The sequence below is a fragment of the Anguilla rostrata genome, chromosome 8 (assembly GCF_018555375.3).
Source record: "Anguilla rostrata isolate EN2019 chromosome 8, ASM1855537v3, whole genome shotgun sequence".
Taxonomy (NCBI): domain Eukaryota; kingdom Metazoa; phylum Chordata; class Actinopteri; order Anguilliformes; family Anguillidae; genus Anguilla; species Anguilla rostrata.
Window position 1 is genome coordinate 52017442 of NC_057940.1, and position 20028 is coordinate 52037469.

A 20028-nucleotide genomic window follows, 5' to 3' on the forward strand; every position below is an offset into this window, starting at 1 on the left:
CTTTGTTCGGATTTTTTATTTTATTTGTGTGAAAAATCAATGACAAAGCACTCATCCCCTACCATTCTGAAGAGTAAAATGTCCTACTTCAATAAACTAAAAGTGCTTTATCTGATCTTGGGAGAGAAAAGCCATGATAGACCGATAAATGGAAAATCCAGAGGACCTGCATTGTAATCTAAGAAAGTTGCATTTGTTGGAATGATAAGATGAAAAGACAGGATAATGGTAGAAAGGGCTCATTTGAGGACCTGAAGGGGGACGGAGGAGGGGGTAGGAGGAGGAGGAGGAGGAGGAGGAAGAGGAGGTGGTGCTTGTTATTTTTAGCACTCGTACTGACCTCATAAAAACAAGTGTTCAGCAGCTTCCTCCAGCTCCGGTACCACAGGTGGTGATTCACGACTGCGGAGCTGTTGTTCCCCCCTCTGTCTTCCGCCCATAGCAATCCCTATCCTTCCTTCCTGCGGCCCATTCATTTCCAGCGCTGGCTAATTGTAGCACCGCGCGCAGATGAAATAACAGACACACGCGTGTACGGAACACAAACCCCGCGCCGTTTTCCGACAGGATTCCGACACAGCGTTCTACTCGTCCAGCTATTCCCACACCCTTCCCAGCTGTACATGCAGAGTTAGATCATAATTTAGTGTTTCCACAGCGCATGCTGCCTCTCACATCATGGCTACCCATGTGGTAAAATTACATAACCCACCAGCATGTCCTCAACTGCACCGATAACACGTGTTAAGGATCAGCGCCGAAACACAAAAATGCCCAGCAGGGACTGTTGCGTGAAACATATTATGTTAAAAAAATAGTTACAGCAGACACGGCTTCCAATGTGCAAAATAATACCATTTATAATAATTATGCATTTGATCTACTATAATTTCTCCTGCGCATTGGACCATTTTGAGTTTTTCTAAAACCTGAAGATTCAACTTGAGGTTTTAGAATGAGAAATGTGGGAAATTAACTATGTGCCAACATTAGAACAAGGTTACAAATAATTTAACTCAAAGACTTGGGTGCTTCTGTCTACAAAAAACCTATAAATGGGTCTTTTCAATTTGATTTGGCTGAAAATTTTCTTGCGGCATGCACTGTTTGCACTGAGTGAAGTAGAGTAACCGTGCGTTTAATTACTTTATACAACCAATAGTTCGCGTTTCAACAAGGAAACCGTCTTCACAATTTCAAGAGATGGATATGTCGAACCAAACCCAAGAGCCTCGCCTATTGGGTCTGTAGCCTGTGGGCTAACCTTTCAAATCCGGGGTACAACCTTGAATTCCTCTTCGGAAAATCAATATCATGGGTAGTAATTTGGACAAATCACAGTCGTGCGAGTGAGTGGGCACACCAAGGGAGGTTGGTGATACAGAAAAGAAAGCAGAGACAACCTACGCCTCCGGTCCTTGTTCAAGCTGTAGTGGTGTAAGTAAGTCAATCAACGGTTGCCTTGGCAGCCGTTGACGTCACGCCTCCCCACCGTGTCCCTGCTCCTGGGGCTGGTGATGGGAGGGAAACCCCGTTGATGGGAGAGACAGACTGAATGAGAATCAGCTGTGTTGTCGGAGGAAGAACACTATTATTTCACACATTAAGGTAAGTGACTAGTAGCTGAAAATTATGGATACTATTAATACCCAAAGCAATACACTAGTGACAAGTTGTATTGGTATTGTGCTATAATTAACGAAAAAACGGGATTGATTTATGTTTCATAAAATGTTGAGACAGAAGCAATGTGTATTTCGTAGCTACGCTTCCGAGCTTTGTGTTATCGGGTTTGGCAGCTAGCGCTGAATCCCCTCCTTGTTAATGAAAGAAAACCATTTTCATACATGGCTCGCAGGTTGATTTGTTTTATTTTTTCGAAACATATGAGCATATCGCTCTTGTGTATCGATGCCTTTTTCTGATGGATATGTTTTTTGCACTGTATTGATCCATCTTTCAAATGAATGGTACGGTACACGGTATGAGCTCTTGTCTGGGGCAAGAAAATCGCTATCGATATAACTGGCTCCATCATTGAAGAGCTGCGCGCATAATGTTAGGAAGCAAGTTATACAGAAGACGTCGGCAAGCCTCTCGACTCTTGAGTGTGAACACAAGCTTAACAGCTTTAACGGGTTATAACAAACGCTAGCCCTGGCATAGTCAGCACAAATCACTATCCTTATCGATATCTATCTAACTCCATGATAACATAGCGACACATGATAGCTAGCCTAGTTGCAGCATCGTAATCAGGTAACCTTGTTAGTGTACTAAAGCAGTTCAAATTTTAGCTGATAGACTAAGCGAAGTTAGTCCCGTATTGTTGACAGCTGGTTAAGTTCAACGACGTAACGTTAACTAGTGATGGCTAGTCAGGATAGACTAGCTAACCGAGCCTATTGGCTTCATTAGTTAACATTGCATCTAACGTTACCTTGTTAGTCATGCATTTAGATCTCGTTAGTCTATGTAAAACGTAAGATGTGACCAAATGTAGTTAGGGCTTTCTAGTTTCTTTGCTGAACGATTATTTCAAATCAAATGTTCTTTGTCTGTTTTAAGCTTCTTTAGTTTGCCGGATATTCGTTGTCCTTTCGTTAAGCTTTGAAGAAAGCAGGTCACGAGGATGCTGGTAGCTTGCAAGATGGGTTAGCTGTAGCCAGGGGCAAATATCTGTATATCAAAAAAGTCGCGTCTAAGTTAATATAGAAATCTAGGGCTTTGTTTCTGGTCGTCGTTACCAAATGGTAACTGATGTGAGACAGCTAACAACTAGCCAGTCCTAGCTAGTTTAAAAAATGGCGCTAACTGTACGCTGTAGGCTAGGAAATTTGGCTGGCTGTGTGCATTAACCTTTCGGCTAGACAGTCCAAAACTTTGGCTAACGTTAGCTCTCCTAACAAGCTTTTGCGGCCAAGCTATTGTCAAGTTACGTGACAATATCTAGCAACAGGTAACGTCGATGGCTGTCAAATGAACTGAGATGGGTGTGGCGAACGAGGAAATAACACATTTCCCCTCATTGTCACAACCAGCTAGTTAGCTCTAGCTGGGAAATGCTACTCTGTCTACGACGAGCTGTAACTAAATAGTTTGCTAATTACAAATAAATGAACATATGCTCGATTGGGTTTCTAAGCCTTTGGCGTTAGCTACATTGTAGCTTAGTTTAAAATGTGTGAGGTGTGGCAGCTGTTTCGCGCTTCTCACCACTGAACAGAGACCGTCACGCGCGGTATGCGATGTTCTTGTGCCAGTTTAGTGACATCAGTCACAGTCAGTGTGCAAATGGCCAAGTCTCATTTTTAACTGCTCCCCGTGGAAATTGAAAATTAGTGAGTGCTTCCAGCCAAATCAGTCCTCGTTTCTGCTGCATGGAGTTTGAAGGGGAAAGTTTTATTCAGTGGAGCAGATGTTTTTTTTTTTGTAACCGTATTGCTACTGTTGCAGGCAGCTGTTTAAGAGGACCGTGGTGAGGTGTGTGTTTGGGAGGGCACCAAATCGCGGGTATTACTGTTAATAGTTGTTACTGAAATTTAATAGGGACTGTCCGAGTTGTGTTTTTCTTAAAGCTACATATTTTTACATTTTACTCAACTGCTCAGTTCACAGGGTCTAGTTTAGTGCAATATATTGGTAATGTGTGCAAAGCATTTACCTGCTTTGTCAAATGTAAATGAAGAATTTGCCATCTATTTAACTATTTTAAGAATGGCTTCGTTAGCAACGTTTAATGCTAACGTAAATCCTGATGGACTAAAGTAAACAAATGTAACATGATATCAGTGTTTATAGTTAAACCTCCGGAGATAATGTGTGAAGGAATGCCAGTGTGTGACACTGCATTCCATTTCACTTACCAAACACTTGCTCGGGAGTTGCGGCAGTCACGCCATATTCTTATTAACACCCGAGCGCGGTGTGACTAAATATACTCGGTTAATATGTCCACAGGTGCGGGTTAGTGTGGATTTGTGCAAGTGCATGGCAACACACACTGCAATGATTTCACGCGCGACCTGAGAGAGAATTCGTACCTTTGTTCACAGTTCACACCAAGGCAAGTTCAGTCCTCACCTGCAGGCATTTTGGAGCAGAGCTACGTTGGTGTAGAATACCAGTTCAGGAGAATTTCCCCCCTCCCCCCCCAGTTGCTTTGCCTCTATTGGTGTCAGGTTTCAAATGTGTGCTGTAAATGTATTCAGTTCAGGCTAGTGAGGACGTTTGTCTTCACTTTGAACCATCGGCTGTGTATTTGCCTGGTCTCTGAACAGTTTTACATATGTAAAACGGAACCTGTGAAGGCTGTGGTAGCCTTGGAGGGGACTACACACAAATGCTGGAGTCTCTTTGTAAAATGCAAAAATGGCAAGGAAGTTCGAAATCTGTCTATTGTGTGTGGAGGAAACCTGTGTCTGTCCCACAACCTTTTAAAGGAGCCTTTTTAAATGTTCCTGAAGAGTAAATAGTCTACTAACAGGCCATTTGAAAATGAGATTGTTTGCTGGATGTTATTCAGTTTTTGGGTGCCTTGTTCAGTTGAGTCACCCAAGGAGGGGCTGTCACACAACAGGTGTGATGTGTGGTCCTGTGTGTGTGTGTGTGTGTGTGTGTGTGTGTGTGTGTGTGCACGCACGCACATGTGCTGTTTAGGAGGCTATGGTTTACGTGGAGGGCGTTGTTACATTCGCAGTGGCAGAAATCACTGGAGCTGCTCGTCAGCCATTTGCATGGCAAAACCGTGAGCAGGTCAGCGTGAGCTGGAGTGGGAGCTCAGTGCCGGCAGGGTTTTCCCCCGCACTGCACTGCGTGCAGACCACCACTGAATGCACATGCCCCTCTCGGTGCCCACACAAAATGCCACCGCCTGCATACTGTCTACAGATAAAAAACTGAGGTTTACCCCTCAAAACCTGCCCACATTCATTGTCTTTGCTCTCGCATGTAGCTGCTGAGCCGAGTGGTATAATGGAATGAGAACAGGACTCCCGCACAGCCTGTACACTTTGAACAGGCTGTCGTTATGAACTGTACATAAACGCACGTTGGTGGAGACATCACGCAGTATAAATTTGTTCGCTGGGTGCATTTGTGGTGCGTTCGGTAAATGTCTACCGAACAAGCTCCTTCCCCCGACCTCCCCCCCCCCCCACACTCTGTGTTTATCTCCTCTTAACACCAGTGCTGCTTGAAGCAGCGTGCTTATGCTCGTAAGTAGGCCAGCGCTAATGAGCCTGGTGTTCAGCGCTGATGCAGGTCAGGGTGGTAGAAAAGATGACGGAACGCCAGCCCAGAATGTGGAATGCATAAGCTAGTTCCTGTTTCACAGTGAAACGGTGCATTAGGATGGAGTTTTAGTGAAGGTATGCTGTATGGGCTAGTTCCTGTTTCACAGTGAAAGGGTGCATTAGAATGGAGTTTTAGTGAAGATGTGCTGTATGGGCTAGTTCCTGTTTCACACTGAAAGGGTGCATTAGAATGGAGTTTTAGTGAAGGTGTGCTGCATGGGCTAGTTCCTGTTTCACAGTGAAAGGGTGCATTAGAATGGAGTTTTACTGAAGGTGTGCTGTATGGGCTAGTTCCTGTTTCACACTGAAAAGTGCATTAGAATGGAATTTTAGTAAAGGTGTGCTGTATGGGCTAGTTCCTGTTTCACACTGAAAGGTGCATTAGAATGGAGTTTTAGTGACGGTGTGCTGCATGGGCTAGCTCCTGTTTCACAGTGAAAGGGTGCATTAGAATGGAGTTTTAGTGAAGGTGTGCTGCATGGGCTAGTTCCTGTTTCACACTGAAAGGTGTATTAGAATGGATTTTTAGTGAAGGTGTGCTGTATGGGCTAGTTCCTGTTTCACAGTGAAAAAGTGCACTAGAATGGAGTTTTAGTGAAGGTGTGCTGCTTGGGCTAGTTCCTGTTTCACAGTGAAAAGGTACATGCACCACTCTGTCTTTGTTGCTATGGACGAGTGTGTGTGTTTGTCTGCCCGTACCTCTGTGTGAGCGAGCGTGTGCGTTTTTTGTGTCGGTGCATGTGAAAGAGAGCAGGTGCGAATGTGTAGGTGTATGTGTAGGCCCGCCTCTGTCTGTCTGTCTGAGTGACAGGACTCTGACCCCGCCCCCCTCCCCTCCCCGCCCCGCCCCCCTCAGCTCGGAGCAGCCATGGAGAAGTGCGACGCGGAGCAGAAGGCCACGCTGGTGCAGAAGGCCAAGCTGGCCGAGCAGGCGGAGCGCTACGACGACATGGCCGCCGCCATGAAGAAGGTGACGGAGCTGGGCGAGGAGCTGTCCAACGAGGAGCGCAACCTGCTGTCGGTGGCCTACAAGAACGTGGTGGGGGCGCGCCGCTCCTCCTGGAGGGTGGTGTCCAGCATCGAGCAGAAGACCGAGGGCAGCGACAAGAAGCAGCAGCTGGTCAAGGAGTACCGGGAAAAGATCGAGGAGGAGCTGAAGGAGATCTGCGGGGACGTGCTGGTAAGGGGAGGGGAGGGGAGGGGAGGGGAGGGGACAGGACGGGATGGGAGGGGCAGGGAGGGGATTGGAGGGGACAGGAGGGAAGGGGCGGGTAGGGGAGGGGAGGGGACAGGACGGGAGGGGAGGGGAGGGGCTCCAGTGGGGGCCGGCTTTGGCTGGGTCATTCACCGGTTAGTTCAGTCATGGTATACTTTGACAAGTGGATACCTCTGTTATAGTTGGAGTTCATCCTTTTTCTTTGATATAAGGTACCTATTTCTATGTTAATTAAATGAGAATTTGTCGTCACATTGGCCCGTATTCTTCAGTAAAGGCCGTGTAGGCCTGTTTTATGTGTGGGCCCAGTTTCTGCAGTCAGCTGATCGATTGTCTGTGTGCCTGTCATAGGTTCAGTTTTGCGGTCATACGATACGTCTGCGGGTGCTTCCCCGCTGCTGCGCGGCTCTTGGCGTGCAATTGGACATCGCAAACGTCACATGACCCGGCCTTGCCTTCACACGCAGTTACCGTGGCCCCTAATTAGCGTTCACCGTGAGCTCGGTGAAGAATGACTGGAAATGGGCACAAAAACGTACGGTCTAACCAGAGAATGTCCCGTTCACTGCCCAATCAGAAGCGCCGGTCAGCGCCGTTGCCGGGCTGCAGGTGTGTTGCCTGGAGACCTTTCCCGGGGTTGACGTTGCTCGCCGGGAAGCGGACGGAGAGTCCTCCATTTTGAGGGCCTGTGAAAGTGCAGCGAGTTTCTGTGCAGCGTGCGCACTGAAGCCCCGGAGAGAGGCTGCCGATTATCCACTCGGGCGGCCATTTTGGCTCTGTGTTCTTCAGTGCCAAGGGATGAGCTGTTATTTTCCAGGACTGTGTGTCAGTGCAGAAATTGACCATGCCTCCTGTTCAGTGTACCCATGGGGTTTTTTTTCTCTCTTTTTCTCTCCCCCAGTTCCTTGGCACCAACCCTGCTGGGTTGAGCGCATGTTCGTTTTCAGCTGCTTTTACCTTTTCAGTTCAGCTGAAAGGCAAAGAGTTGACATGCATGAATAAAGGTTTGATATTTGACCGGTTACAATAGTGAGGTGTAAGGATAGTTTATTTACAGTTACCCAGACTCCTTTGCTCTTGCACTTCCTGTTTTTTTTGATGATGGAGGCTGATGGGAGCGCCGGCTTGTCTTGCGCGGAAGCAGAAGGGCGTTTGGGTCGTCCAGCAGACTCTCAGGCCCAGAGGCCGTGGAGAAGCTCCTCCCCCTCCCCCCCTCCCCCCTCGCTGTGCCGCTGCTGGACCGAGCTGCAGAGGAGCCCCAGGGGCAGCCCGGCTCGGGCGGCAGTGCCAGCAGGACTGCGCTCAGCGCTGAGGAATGCTCTGCGCGTGTAGCATTCCAGGTCACCCGCTAGCGGAATCTCAACTGTCGCGAGCCTGGGCTTCGGCTCGGGCGCTAACGCTACGCTCGGCGCTAACGCTACGCTCGGCGCTAACGCTACGCCGGCCCTCAGCGCGCAGTCATCGCGTCATAATCGACCCCGCCCTGCAGAATGGCTTCAGTCAGCCGGGTGACACCGAGGGCGTTGTACCTGTGCCTCTGAGAGCTTACTGTGATGGACCTATTGCGCAGCTGTAATGTGCTTTCAGAAGATTGAAACGTTTTGGCCTTTTTAAATGTAGATGTTGGTGTATTGTGAATGAGATGTTTTGTGCGTATGAGTCATGTGTTTGTATTCGCTGCTGGGAGTATACTGTAGTAAAATGCATTAAGACCACTGGCAGGGATGTAATTTGGAATGAATCTTATTATTAACGTACACAGTAACGATGTGTTCTGGTCATTTCAAGAGCTGCAAAACCTGCATTAAGTTCAATGGTCACCTTTTTTAAAAAATGTCCCCTGTCAGGTGCTAAGAGTGCCGTTGAATGATGTCACGGTGATGATGTCACTGTTGAAGTCTATTGACCCGTCCCTGATTGTGTTATTCAATCAGAGGATGCTCCAAGTCACTGACCCCCGAATTAACAGAATGGAAATTTCCGCTGCAGTGCGTTTAGCTGGCTGACGCTTTTGCCTGATTGTAAATCGGCCGTCGTCTCGGCAGATGAATTGAAATTATTCGCGCTGCGCTTTCCTGTGAGCAGTAAGCAGGAGCGTCTGGCGCCGCCGATTTCTGAGCCTCTAACTCACCGGCGGCCGACACAGAGCTTCGTTTCGGATTCAGAAAGAGAACATGTCAGGCGAAAGCCCCCCCCCAGTTTCCTTTACTCCTCTCCGTTTATATTGTTCGTCTGGCAGCGCTTGTCCAACGTAGCAACGGTAACCATGGAGGAGCGCTGCTTCACGCAGAGGCCAACTCCCAGCTGGGGGGGGGAGCTGGAGGATGGGAGGGAGGGAAAGCAGAAAGGGAAGGGGAGAGCGATGGCGGAGACCGGCCCGTGCCCGTGCCTACGTGCGGGCTGTGGGCGGGGCGGCTCTCTGCCGGGGCGGCGCGTCGGCGTGTGACCGGGGGAGAGAGCCACCGGGCTGAGTCAGCGGGCCCTAATCCCGTAACCACGGCAGCACAGCCGCCGCACAGGCCCGGTGACCTCCACGGGTCACAGCGGGCGGGGGGGGGCTCTCTCTCTCTCTCTCTCCCCACACGGCCCGGTGCATTGTGGTCCCGCTTCTGCGCACACCGAGTCCGCTTATGTAATCTTTCCTCATCGGCGTCGGCTGCTGCAGCCCATTATACTCCGGAACAATAGCGCTTTCGCCAGGCCTCTGCTGCGTTTCCCGGCAACAGCAGAGAGAGGCTAGAGCGAGAGGCCGTTTGATCCCACTCGCTGCAGTAACGACTTCCTGGAACTACAGGAAGTAGTGGTTCGGTCACGTGACGCCGGCAGTTGTAACGCAGCGTGTGCGGGAGGAAAGAGGAGGCGGAGACGCTCCGCGAGTCGGAGCGCTGTGATTGGCCGCCTGCTAGCTGCCGCACCTTGCGGATTTGAAACGGGGCCAGACCTGAGGCGGGCGCTCCCCCCCACGCCCAGAGACAACGGCTGCTTTGGTGCGCGTTTCGGCGGGAAACGCCAAACTTGCAACAAAACGTTCCCCGTTCTCACAGTGCCAAGCCCCAGAGCCTCACTGTGGTCAAAGTGGAGGGCTGGCTGTGTGAACGCGGTTCACACTCTCCGATGTGGCCCTTCTGGAGCCGCTTGCTACACACGTCTGATAATGGTTTCCAGCTCAGCCGGCCCTTGGCGGCATTAAAAACAAAGGCTTTTTGACCGCGGCCGGTTAGCTTAGCCGCGGGCACCTCCCTTTAAATAGACGTGCTCAGGACTTCAGGTCTCTCTGTGCAGTGCTGTGGCAGCCCCGGTCTACAGCGTCTGGCTCCTGACCGGGCGAATGCTGCGTAGCGGAGGTCCAGCTCCGGAGGGATGGAATGCCGATGGCGGTCATGTGACTCGCGGCGTGGTCGGCGGCGTCGGCTCCAGCGTCTCGTTATCTGATTAGGATCTCTCAGCCGAGGAATGCTTTATTCGGCTGGGATTCATCGTCCTCCATTTTGGGTTGAACAAACGAACCTAGTCTTCACGTTAAAAAAGTCAAAGCTACAGTGGAGGTAGAAGACCCTTTGAAACAGTCTTCCTGCCCTGTTGGCTGTAGACCACGTGGAGAGCGGGTGGGCGGAGTCATCGACATGGCCCTCAGTGTGCACTCAAAGTCCTGAGAGGTTAGGCAGGGCTGTTTGTTACACAGGCCCACGTTTCATGGGAGAACATGTGGCGGTGTTACAGTGTGCAGGCTGTCTTTGGCTAGGGAAGGTGCGCAGGTCGTCACAGGAACGTAAGGTGAGGGCGGTCCCTCGTTTGCAGACTAAGCGCACGAGGACCACTGCTTCAAGCCGACCAAGAGTGGATTTATCATGCATTTACGAGATTATGATTTTATTTGGCTATTTTCCAGAATTATCGTCTCATCCTGGGGTCAGGGAGTAATGTTTCCTTTTTCCTTGCTGGAATCGACTCAGATTTCTTTGGGTTTATTGATTGATTTGCTCCGGGAACATGTACTCGACGCTCAGCGCTTTGTGGACAACGCATAAAGCATGTGACTTTTCGCACTTCGGCCGATTGGCTGAGGCCGGTGACATCACACTGGGGCTTTAGCGAGCGTTTCCCACCGTACGCCGAGGGGGCGGGCAGTTCCGTTCCTGGTGGGCCGGTGTGCATGCGTGTTTTTGTTTCCGCCCACCTGGCGAAATGAGCCAATCGGCCGTGTGCAGCAACACTGGTTCCCTCGCAGATTAGATCACAGTAACACGTTTCGTACAGGGGCACGAGAACCGGCTTCGTCTGTCGTTTGTGCGCTTGTCAGGACTGTCAGATGACGTAAAAAATTAAGGGCTAATTGAGTAATCAAGCTGGTACGAAAACCAGAAACGGATACGGCCCTCGTTGCCCCACCGCTGCCGCACGGTCGCTCCTCTGTCTAGGGAAGGCCAGCGTTTGGTCTCCGTCCTTCCCCGTCCTTCCCCAGGCAAACATGGCGGTGCGCCGCACGGAGGAGCGGCTGGATGGGGCTCGAGCGTCGACTTGCGCTCTGAATATCGTGTGTCTGCGCCCTCACACAGGGGAACCAATCAAGACCGGCGATGGCATATTTCTAACATTTTTTTTTTGTGTCTCTCTTTGTGATCGAGGGTCTTCTGGAGAAGTACCTCATCCCCAACGCCACTCCCGCCGAGAGCAAGGTCTTCTACCTGAAAATGAAGGGGGACTACTTCCGCTACCTGGCCGAGGTCGCCGTGGGAGACAACAAAACCTGTAAGTCCCGAAAACCCGCCTGACTTGCATAGGTGCGAACCGGGTGATATTCCCGCAGGACGTGGAGAGGCCGTAAAGGCCCACTGGAATGTAGCTGGGGGGGAGAAAAAAAGCTCTTCGGTTGAGCTGTTAATGCCAAACGGACTGAAATTGAAAGAACGCCAGTGTAAACAGAGATAACAGGATCCGTGGCTCTGTGATGTCACAGAATAGATTACATTCACACGAACGACCGCGGCTAACGCTGCCTGGTAGGGCGGCTAGCAAACCCTAGCATTGCTAGCGGGCTGCATCGCGCTGTGCACTGTACCCCGTAGCATCAAACTAGCGGCTTAGGCGTTACTAGTTAAAATCACTGTGGCGGCCAGTGACTGTGCTGGTGCACTGAAGTGGCAGCCTGAAACACTTTGAAAATTGCACGCTAATGAAAATGCAGCAGACTCAGTGGATTGCACCTGTTCAGCCATTCTTGCAGGAGAATGCAGAGGCTGCGCGTTTGACCCCGGAAGGTGATTGAAAGAAATATTCGGGGGGCTTCGTGTCGGTGAGCCGAAACGAACGCGCGTTAGCCGCTATCGGGCTCGTTAGCCGCTATCGGGCTCGTTAGCCGCTATCGGGCTCGTTAGCGTCGCCGCAGACAGACAGTTAATGGAACCAGCGCGGCCTGTACAATGCACTACTGCAACCTGCCGACGTTCTTCAGAAGCACTCTGGCCTCGTAAGGGTGTCTATTCATGGAAATACTTGGACAAGCTGTTCCGACTAGCGCGAACTAGTCCGTGCAGTTCTGCAGCGTTCAAAATATGTCTCTGTGGTCGGTGGAAGTGGAAGGAATGAAATCCGTGCCAGTTAGCGTAGCTTTTAGCAGTGTTCTTTATTGCCAGTGTTCTTTATTCTGGGCTCAAAATGCCTGCGTATTACTGGCGGCTCACACTTACGGCCTAATGAATGGAGTTAGCCCGGTAGTAACTCTCGATAGTTACGGAGTGACACGAATGAGAAGAGCTGGCCTGAGGAGAAAGGGTGTAGGTGGAGACGCACGCTCGTGAAGGCTGAGGTTCACCACCGGCCACTTTCACACGCGGAACACGGAACAGTGAAAGGTAGCGGTTTCCCTTATTCACATAACCAGTGGCTTTCTGTCATTTTATTTGTGTCTAATAGCTTTGATGTTACCAGTAAGTCGTCTGAAAAAGCAGCTAGCAAATACTGTTAAGAGCTGTGATGGGATGGGAGCAGGCCAAGAGCGTGACCAAGATGAGGTGTGATTGAAAGCCTAGCCTGAGAAGCTAGCGAATGTTAACTTGGTGATGAAGGAGAAGCGAATAGTACATTATATTTATTTAGCAGACGCTTTTATCCAAAGTGATGTACAAAAAGTGCAAATCATGGTCATTGGACAACTACAAAACCCAGGTTCAATGAGATACGATACTCATTTCGTACAGCTATTTATTTAAATCCAAGAACACGGTTCAGTTCACGCAGTGAACACTATTCTGACCTAACTTATGCCAAGCCAAGCTAGGGAGAAGAACGAGCTGCAATATTAGGACAAACGCAGATAACGCGTGGCTGGATGTCTTGGCCAATCAAGTGGAGTTCTACGTGCTTTATCCGTTTGAAGCAGCGGCCTTGACGTCGCAATGGAGCCTTTCTGTGAACTCTACTGCGGCCGGAGCCGGAGAAAATAACTTTGCCGGAATAACTTTTTTCCGGAATGCCGACTCCATCCGGCTCACGTTCGCGCACAAGCCCCCGGCGCGGGGAAGTTCCGGAACGTTTCGGGCCGAGGCCGGGCCCCGCCCCGTGCCGACAGGGTGGGGCCGAACGAACAGCGGGGCGAGCCCCGGCACGCCGATGAGTAAGATTTACTTCGGGGCGGCTCACGGGAGTTTTGTGGGGGGGCGGGGGGGTGGAGGGGCGGGGGGGGGTATGAATGGGATGTGACCGGTTCTCTACGCTCAGTTTTCCCTGAAAGTTGTCTGACTGCAATTTCAACTTTGGATGATTTATTTTTTTTTGTTAACTGAAGGAACAGTGAAGGACGATTCAGTCGGTCGGGTGGAGGACACAGGAGCACAATTCCCCTCTGCTTTTTAGTGCCATTGGTTTGATTCTCAACCTGGTCTTCATTTGAATCCAGAATTATTCAAGTCTTTATCAGCAGTGGATGTCATCTTGGGGTTGATGGCTTGTGTTATTAATATTAATATTGTCAGCAGCCGGGATATTAAACAAGTGTTTTGGCGCTGTCGCGGAAACACACGGGCAGCAGTGTAGTATAATGGGTAAGGAGCTGGTCTTGTAACCTGAAGGTCGCAGGTTCGATTCCCCGCTAGAACACTGCCGTTGTCCCCTTGAGCAAGGTACTGAACCTGCATTGCTCCAGTATATATCCAGCTGTATAAATGGATGTGATATAAATGCTATGTAAAAGTTGTGTGAGTTGCTCTGGATAAGGGCGTCTGCTGAATGCCTGTAATGTAATGTAACGTGTCATGACCACGCTTCTCCAGGCCGGTATGCACTCCATTTCACACCAGGGTGTCGCGGCGATGCTCTTCTTGACAGTCGTGTGGAATTTTAACCCCTAAAGCTCTGGCTAGCTGCTTCGCTTCAGACGCCGGCCAGAGAACAGGCCGGGAGAGCAGAGCCTCCATTTAACGGTGCCTGTTCAGTCTCAGCAAAGTGCGTCTGTGCCCGGCGGGATGAGTGTCTAAAGATCCGCGAGGGACATTAATGAAGAGAAATTTAAGCCTTCAGACAATATTATTGCATGTGAAGTGGTGATATCCATAGGGGGAAAAAACTTAGTGTATACACGGTAGTGTATACACGGTATACACTAAGCTCTCTGAAAATGTAGCTGGATTTCTGGACGTGATGTCTAGCAATGGAATATTTTCCATTACTGGTTTTAATTTAACTGTGAGAATGTTTCCTGGCGATTTTCAGCAGCCATTTTCTTTTTCATGTGTAAGATAAATGTCTATGGTGTGGTAGATGCTTGAGGTAGGAGCTAGTAAGCTGCTGAATCTCTGATAAAGTACAGGGACTGCTCAAGTGGGTAGCTACAGTATGGGAAGAGCAGGTTAGGTTTTGTTTGCTGAACATACAGCTGGATACAGTGCTCTGCCTGCATGCATGTGCGTACCTGTGTGTGTGCGTGCGTGTGTGTGCAAAAGGGTGTGTGTGTGAGCATGTGTGCGTGTATGCACATGCACAAGTGTGAGCGTGTTTGTGCGTGTGTGCATGCGCGCGTGTGTGTGTGTGTGCATGTGTGTGAGCATATGCTTGTGCTCATGCAGAAAGGGGGATTCTGTGGTTTCTGGGGAAGTAGGCAGTGGTGTAATGCGTCTGGGTTCACTATTGCATCAGTTCCATTTCCAGTTCTGTAGATTTGACCCTGTTCCCTCTGCTTTACCCTGCGCTGAGCGAGGCGGATGCAGCTCTTGCATCAGCCTTCAGTACTGCCGTTTAGAACTGCTGCAACTGCTGATAGCAGGGGTGTGTCTGTCTGTCCGTCTGTCTGCCTGCCTGTCTGCCTGTCTGCCTTTCTGCCTGTGTGCGTGTGTAAGTGTGTGTGTATAAACTGGGGAGGAAATAAAAAATGTAAAAAGTCGCTACCGCTGAACACATTATAGGTATAGGTATAAAGGTGGTAGGCTATTAGCCAGCTAGCCGCCTTTGCAAAAGAACAGGAGGTACGTCCGGCTCTGAGTCCCGGACATTGCGAGAAGCAGACCGAACAGCTGGATGGAGTTGTGCCTCGGTTGTGTGGAGTGGTGGAGTCAGTCAGTCAGTCATGCTGTTGGGTTCTGCAGCAGGAGAGCGTGGGGGGAGGGGGGGAGGGAGGAGCTACGAAGAGCCTATCACAGGCTGGCTGTCCTCCAGCGGCTCAGGTGAAGCCGCCTACGCACCTGCGTGGGTGCAGCACGCTTCGCTGTTCAGCAGTGCAGCCACAGGCACGCTCGGATCTGCAGCTGACTCAACACCACTGCGCTGTGACTGAAGAGCGCCCAGTTCAGCTACGGCAAGCCAGTGGGGCCACTGCAGAACCCCCGAATCTGGCTTACTGTGCCTCCCAACAACTGTGTCACAAGTTTTCTTTCCACATTAGTTTCAGGTCCTGCAATTTCCCCTTGAGTTTATGTTGTAGTGTAGGCCCATTGGGTTTATATGGTAGCGTAGGCCCCTTGGGTTTATATGGTAGTGTAGGCCCCTTGGGTTTATATGGTAGTATAGGCCCCTTGGGTTTATATGGTAGTGTAGGCCCCTTGGGTTTATATGGTAGCGTAGGCCCCTTGTGTTTATATGGTAGTGTAGGCCCATTGGGTTTATATTTTAGTGTAGGCCCCTTGGGTTTATATTGTAGTGTAGGCCCCTTGGGTTTATATTTTAGTGTAGGCCCCTCAGGTTTATATGGTAGTGTAGGCCCTTTGGGTTTATATGGTAGTGTAGGCCCCTTTGGGTTTATATGGTAGTGTAGGCCCCTTTGGGTTTATATGGTAGTGTAGGCCCCTTTGGTTTATATGGTAGTGCATATAGGCCCGAAGGTTTGTGTTCCAGCCCTCAGTTTGACGGGTGTGGCCGCTGTTGAGCTGTGTATTAATCCAGGGTCCTTGTTTCTCTGCAGTATCACTCCGCAAATCCCCTGTAATGCCAGCAGTCTGGATTTTACTATGTGTCTTACTGCCGCAAAGCCGCGTGACCTACTGCCAGCAGCGTGCAGTCCATGCTGTTGCTATGGAAACACTAGCGCGTATGGCAGAGCCTTCACTTCTGCCTGCATTAGTGCAAGAGACACTTTCCTAGGGACGGTCTCGTTTCGTTTCAGTAAAATAAAACGATACCGTCAGTTCTGAGTCATGGATTTAAATGTTTTCACTCGTGACTGTCATGGGACAGTGCACACACCTTCCTTAACCCATTAATGCCCAGATTTTTTTCTGAGGTTTCTTATAAATGCATCTGTGGTCATCCAAAAAATATTCACAGATGGCAAAAGAGTGGTGGAGACGTGGGCTTAATTGGGTTAATTTGCTAATGATTGCGATGGCGTTTGCTTCCGTATTAGGCTAAACGATGCAGGAATATGTTTCGGACAAAGTCTCTGGAACTGTCAACTTCATTTAGTGAATTGACTCTCAACTTAATTCAATGAAATTACCGAATTTCCTGAAAATGTGGTTTTGTAATGATCAAGCTTTGTGCAGAGATGGCCTGAAGTGAACTGGATTTGACCCCGGCGTGGTGCCGTAGTCCTGTGCTCGCTGAGGCCCTCTCTCTGGCTCTCCCCAGCCACCATGGGGAACTCGCAGGACGCCTACCAGGCCGCCGTGGACATCAGCAAGACGGACATGCAGCCCACCCACCCCTCCGGCCCTGGCCTGGCCTCAAACTGCGTCGCCCTTCACGAGATCCTAACTCGCACCGACCAGCCGCAAACTGCCAAAGAGGTACGGCCACACGCACATGCACACACACCACACACACACACACACACACAGACACACACGCACACACACATGCACACACAGCACACACACACACACAACATCAACACACACACACACACACAGCACACAAACATACACACACAACAACACACAGCACACACAACATAACACACACACACACACAACACACACAACACACACACACACACAACATACACACACAAAACACAGCACACACAAACATACACACACACACAGACAAACATACACACAAAACATACACCACAGCATAACACACACACACACACACACACACACACACACACGCCACACACACACACACATACACAGACACACATGCACACACAAACATACACACACACACAAGCACACACACACACACATACAGACAAACATACACACACACACAGACAAACATACACACACAAACATACACAAGCACACACACATACACACAGACACACACATACACACACACACACACACACACACACACACAAACATACACACACAAACATACACAAGCACACACATGCACACACGCACATAGACACACGCACACACACACACACACACGCAAACATACACACAAGCACGTACACACACATCCATCCACCCACCCACCATCACCATGCCCTGCGCGCAGGAGACTGGGAGTGTTTTAAGACTGCACCTCCACCCGCACAGCGTTCCCATCTCGCCGCTCTCTCTTCCAGGCTTTTGACGAGGCCATCGCCGAGCTGGACACGCTGAACGAGGATTCGTACAAAGACAGCACGCTGATCATGCAGCTCCTGAGGGACAACCTGACGGTGAGTGCCCACGGGCGTGGCTACTCTGGGGCGTGGCTCCTCCTCTGGGGCGTGGCTTGTTTGGGCGTGTCTCCTCCGGGCCTGCACTGCCCCGAGAGGGAGCCACTAGCTCCTTTAGCTAGCACCTTTACCATTACAGCAAAGCCATAAAAATGGTTTCAGTGTGGAATTAGTAATAAAATGCTTGATGGAGCGTGCATGTAGACGATTTGTATGCGCGTGGCTGTCACTGAGAGCACCGCGCGCCTCTGACGTGCCTCTGACGTGCCTGCGTTCGCCCCTGCGCTGCAGCTGTGGACCTCAGACGCCCACGGAGACGGAGAGGAAACCGAGGAGGGTCGAGAGAACTGAGCCCCGCCTCCCGACTGCCTGGCTGCCTGCCAATCACACGTCAACACTGAGACCGCCTCACCTTCCCGCTGTTCTCTAGGGCTCCCAGCAGCCTCTGTTGCTTCTCTTCTGTTTGTGCATGCGGGTGTGTGTGTGTGATTATGTGTGTGTGTGTGTGATTATGTGTGTGTGTGTGCGTGTCTGTGTGTGTGTTTGTGCGTGAATGTGTGAGCGCATGTGTGTGTGTGCATGCGTGAGTGTGTGCGCGCTTGTGTGTGTGCATGCATGTGTGTGTGTGAGTGTGTGCATGTGTGTGAGTGTGTGTGCATGCGTGTTTGTGTGCATGCATGTGTGCGTGTGAGTGTGTGTGCATGTGTGTGTGTGTGTGTGAGTGTGCGTGCATTCATGTGTGTGTGTGCGCATGCGTGTGAATGTGTGTGCATGCGTGTGTGTGTGCATGCATGTGTGAGTGTGTGTGCATGTGCATATGTGTGTGTGTGCGTGCATGCATGTGTGTGTGTGAGTGTGTGTGCATGCATGTGTGTGTGTGTGTTTGTGGCGCAGGGTGGGCTCAGAAAGGGCGGGGTGCGGGGGGGTATGCGTGTCGTCATTGTTTTTTTCCTCGTTACTTTGTAAGAATGATACGGGCTTTGCGGAAACCGGGGGTTGGGGTGGGTCCAGTTTAGTTAGTTTATATTTGTACATCATGTGAAACGTTGAAAGTGTTTTGACTTTGTTGTTTTATGCATCTGTGGTTTACATCATGAAGCCTACATGATCGTTTGTGATTCCAGGGGGGGCGGAGGGGGGGGGGGGGGGCGGTGGGGGGGTTTGTCACGGAACTAGAAAATCGACAGAAGGGCCATCGAAACAAAACCAAATGACTGTCGAGCACTAAAACGGTAACCACGGGCAGCAGAGGAAGGAAACGTTCTGTTTGTCATCTGCTGAAGCTCATTTCTCAGCTTGGGTGACTTGCAAATTTGTGGGGGGGGTTTTTTTTCTTCTCTTTCCCCCCCCAAGTGTAACGGTTACAAGGTATAGATATAACCTAACCTAAGAACAAAGAAAGCACCTGATATTATTTGGAACTTTAAATTAAATGAAATTAAATATTGTATATTGAGCAGAACTGTTTAAAAGATTACCTTGTGCTTATCTAGTCATTACTGTTTCATTATTATTATTATTATTATTATTATTAGTATTATTGTTCTGCCCCCCCCCCCTTGTTTCTTTTGATACTTACCTAAATGCATGTGGCTGAGGATAGCTATTGGGGAGGGTACGGATATTGCTGTGATAGGCTAGCTAGTTTTCATGTCTGGAATTTTCATACAAAACACCCAAACAACTGTTTGGAGGGGACAATGTAATTTCATGTACGTGAAATAATAAAAAAAAAAGAAACTTAAATATGTGTGGTGCCTCTGCTTCTCACTGAAGTCTAAGGAAATCTGACAATGTTTGGTCATATAGAATTGTGTTAATACAATTTAATTTATTTCAGGTATTCCTATTTGGACATGCTATCCTTAATTTTAAGAGTACAATTCAGATTTTTATAAAAAATCATTTTGTATTGTATAGAGATTTAATAATGGCTGCAATTGTGTGACAGATGCACATATAATTGTCCATGGAGCGACTTGCCCAACACGAGTGTATATCCCGATATTTCTGGTTCTCCCTCATCTGGATTGCATGAAAGCCATTATTGTACACTATGTATTTAGGGTCAGTGAAGACAGAGGTGTGACTAATGATGTGCATCTTAATCATGTGGCTGAAAACGGGGGATGTTTTTCTGAAGCAGTCAGCCATAGGCCTGTGCTCTGAAGTGACCCTGAACGGTTTCGGACGGCGGACGGGGACGTTTTCCCGCCGAAAGGGGTCACCACGGCTACGGTTTGCCGACACAGCCTTCTAAGTTCCGCCTTGCGGGGCACCAGGCCGGAGCTCGTCTAGCCTGGCCAATCGGAGGCAGTCCTGTCATGTGACCTCTGGAATGACCCCCATGGACCTCCAGGCACCAACCACGGTTCACGCTGAGGTCTGAAAGGCCCGAAAATCTGCCCTCGCGCGCAAGAAGGCGTCGCACACGCAGCAGGTCGGCGGTTCGTTGGCGAGCGCCCAAAGAGGAG

At 49.8% G+C, this 20028-nt stretch overlaps 1 protein-coding gene and 1 long non-coding RNA gene across 2 annotated transcripts; both read left to right on the plus strand.

Annotated features, from left to right (window-relative positions):
- Positions 1–1449: 1449 nt before the first annotated feature.
- On the plus strand, positions 1450–19300 carry LOC135260413 (14-3-3 protein beta/alpha-A-like). Its single transcript, XM_064345626.1, has 6 exons — positions 1450–1608; positions 6151–6474; positions 11136–11259; positions 16564–16721; positions 17408–17554; positions 17846–19300. The coding sequence occupies exons 2-6, from the start codon at positions 6163–6165 to the stop codon at positions 17903–17905; spliced, it is 801 nt and encodes a 266-aa protein (XP_064201696.1). The 5' UTR covers positions 1450–1608; positions 6151–6162; the 3' UTR covers positions 17906–19300.
- LOC135261980 (uncharacterized) lies at positions 11276–12973 on the plus strand. The gene is made up of 2 exons (XR_010332068.1): positions 11276–11861; positions 11897–12973. It is a non-coding gene; the product is annotated as an uncharacterized LOC135261980 (long non-coding RNA).
- Positions 19301–20028: the final 728 nt, after the last annotated feature.

Coding starts and splice junctions, on each gene's coding strand:
- LOC135260413 (XM_064345626.1), top strand. CDS start 6,163: ATGGAGAAGTGCGACGCGGAGCAGAAGGCCACGCTGGTGCAGAAGGCC. Junction 6,475..11,135: donor AGATCTGCGGGGACGTGCTG/GTAAGGGGAGGG, acceptor TTTGTGATCGAG/GGTCTTCTGGAGAAGTACCT. Junction 17,555..17,845: donor TCCTGAGGGACAACCTGACG/GTGAGTGCCCAC, acceptor CCTGCGCTGCAG/CTGTGGACCTCAGACGCCCA.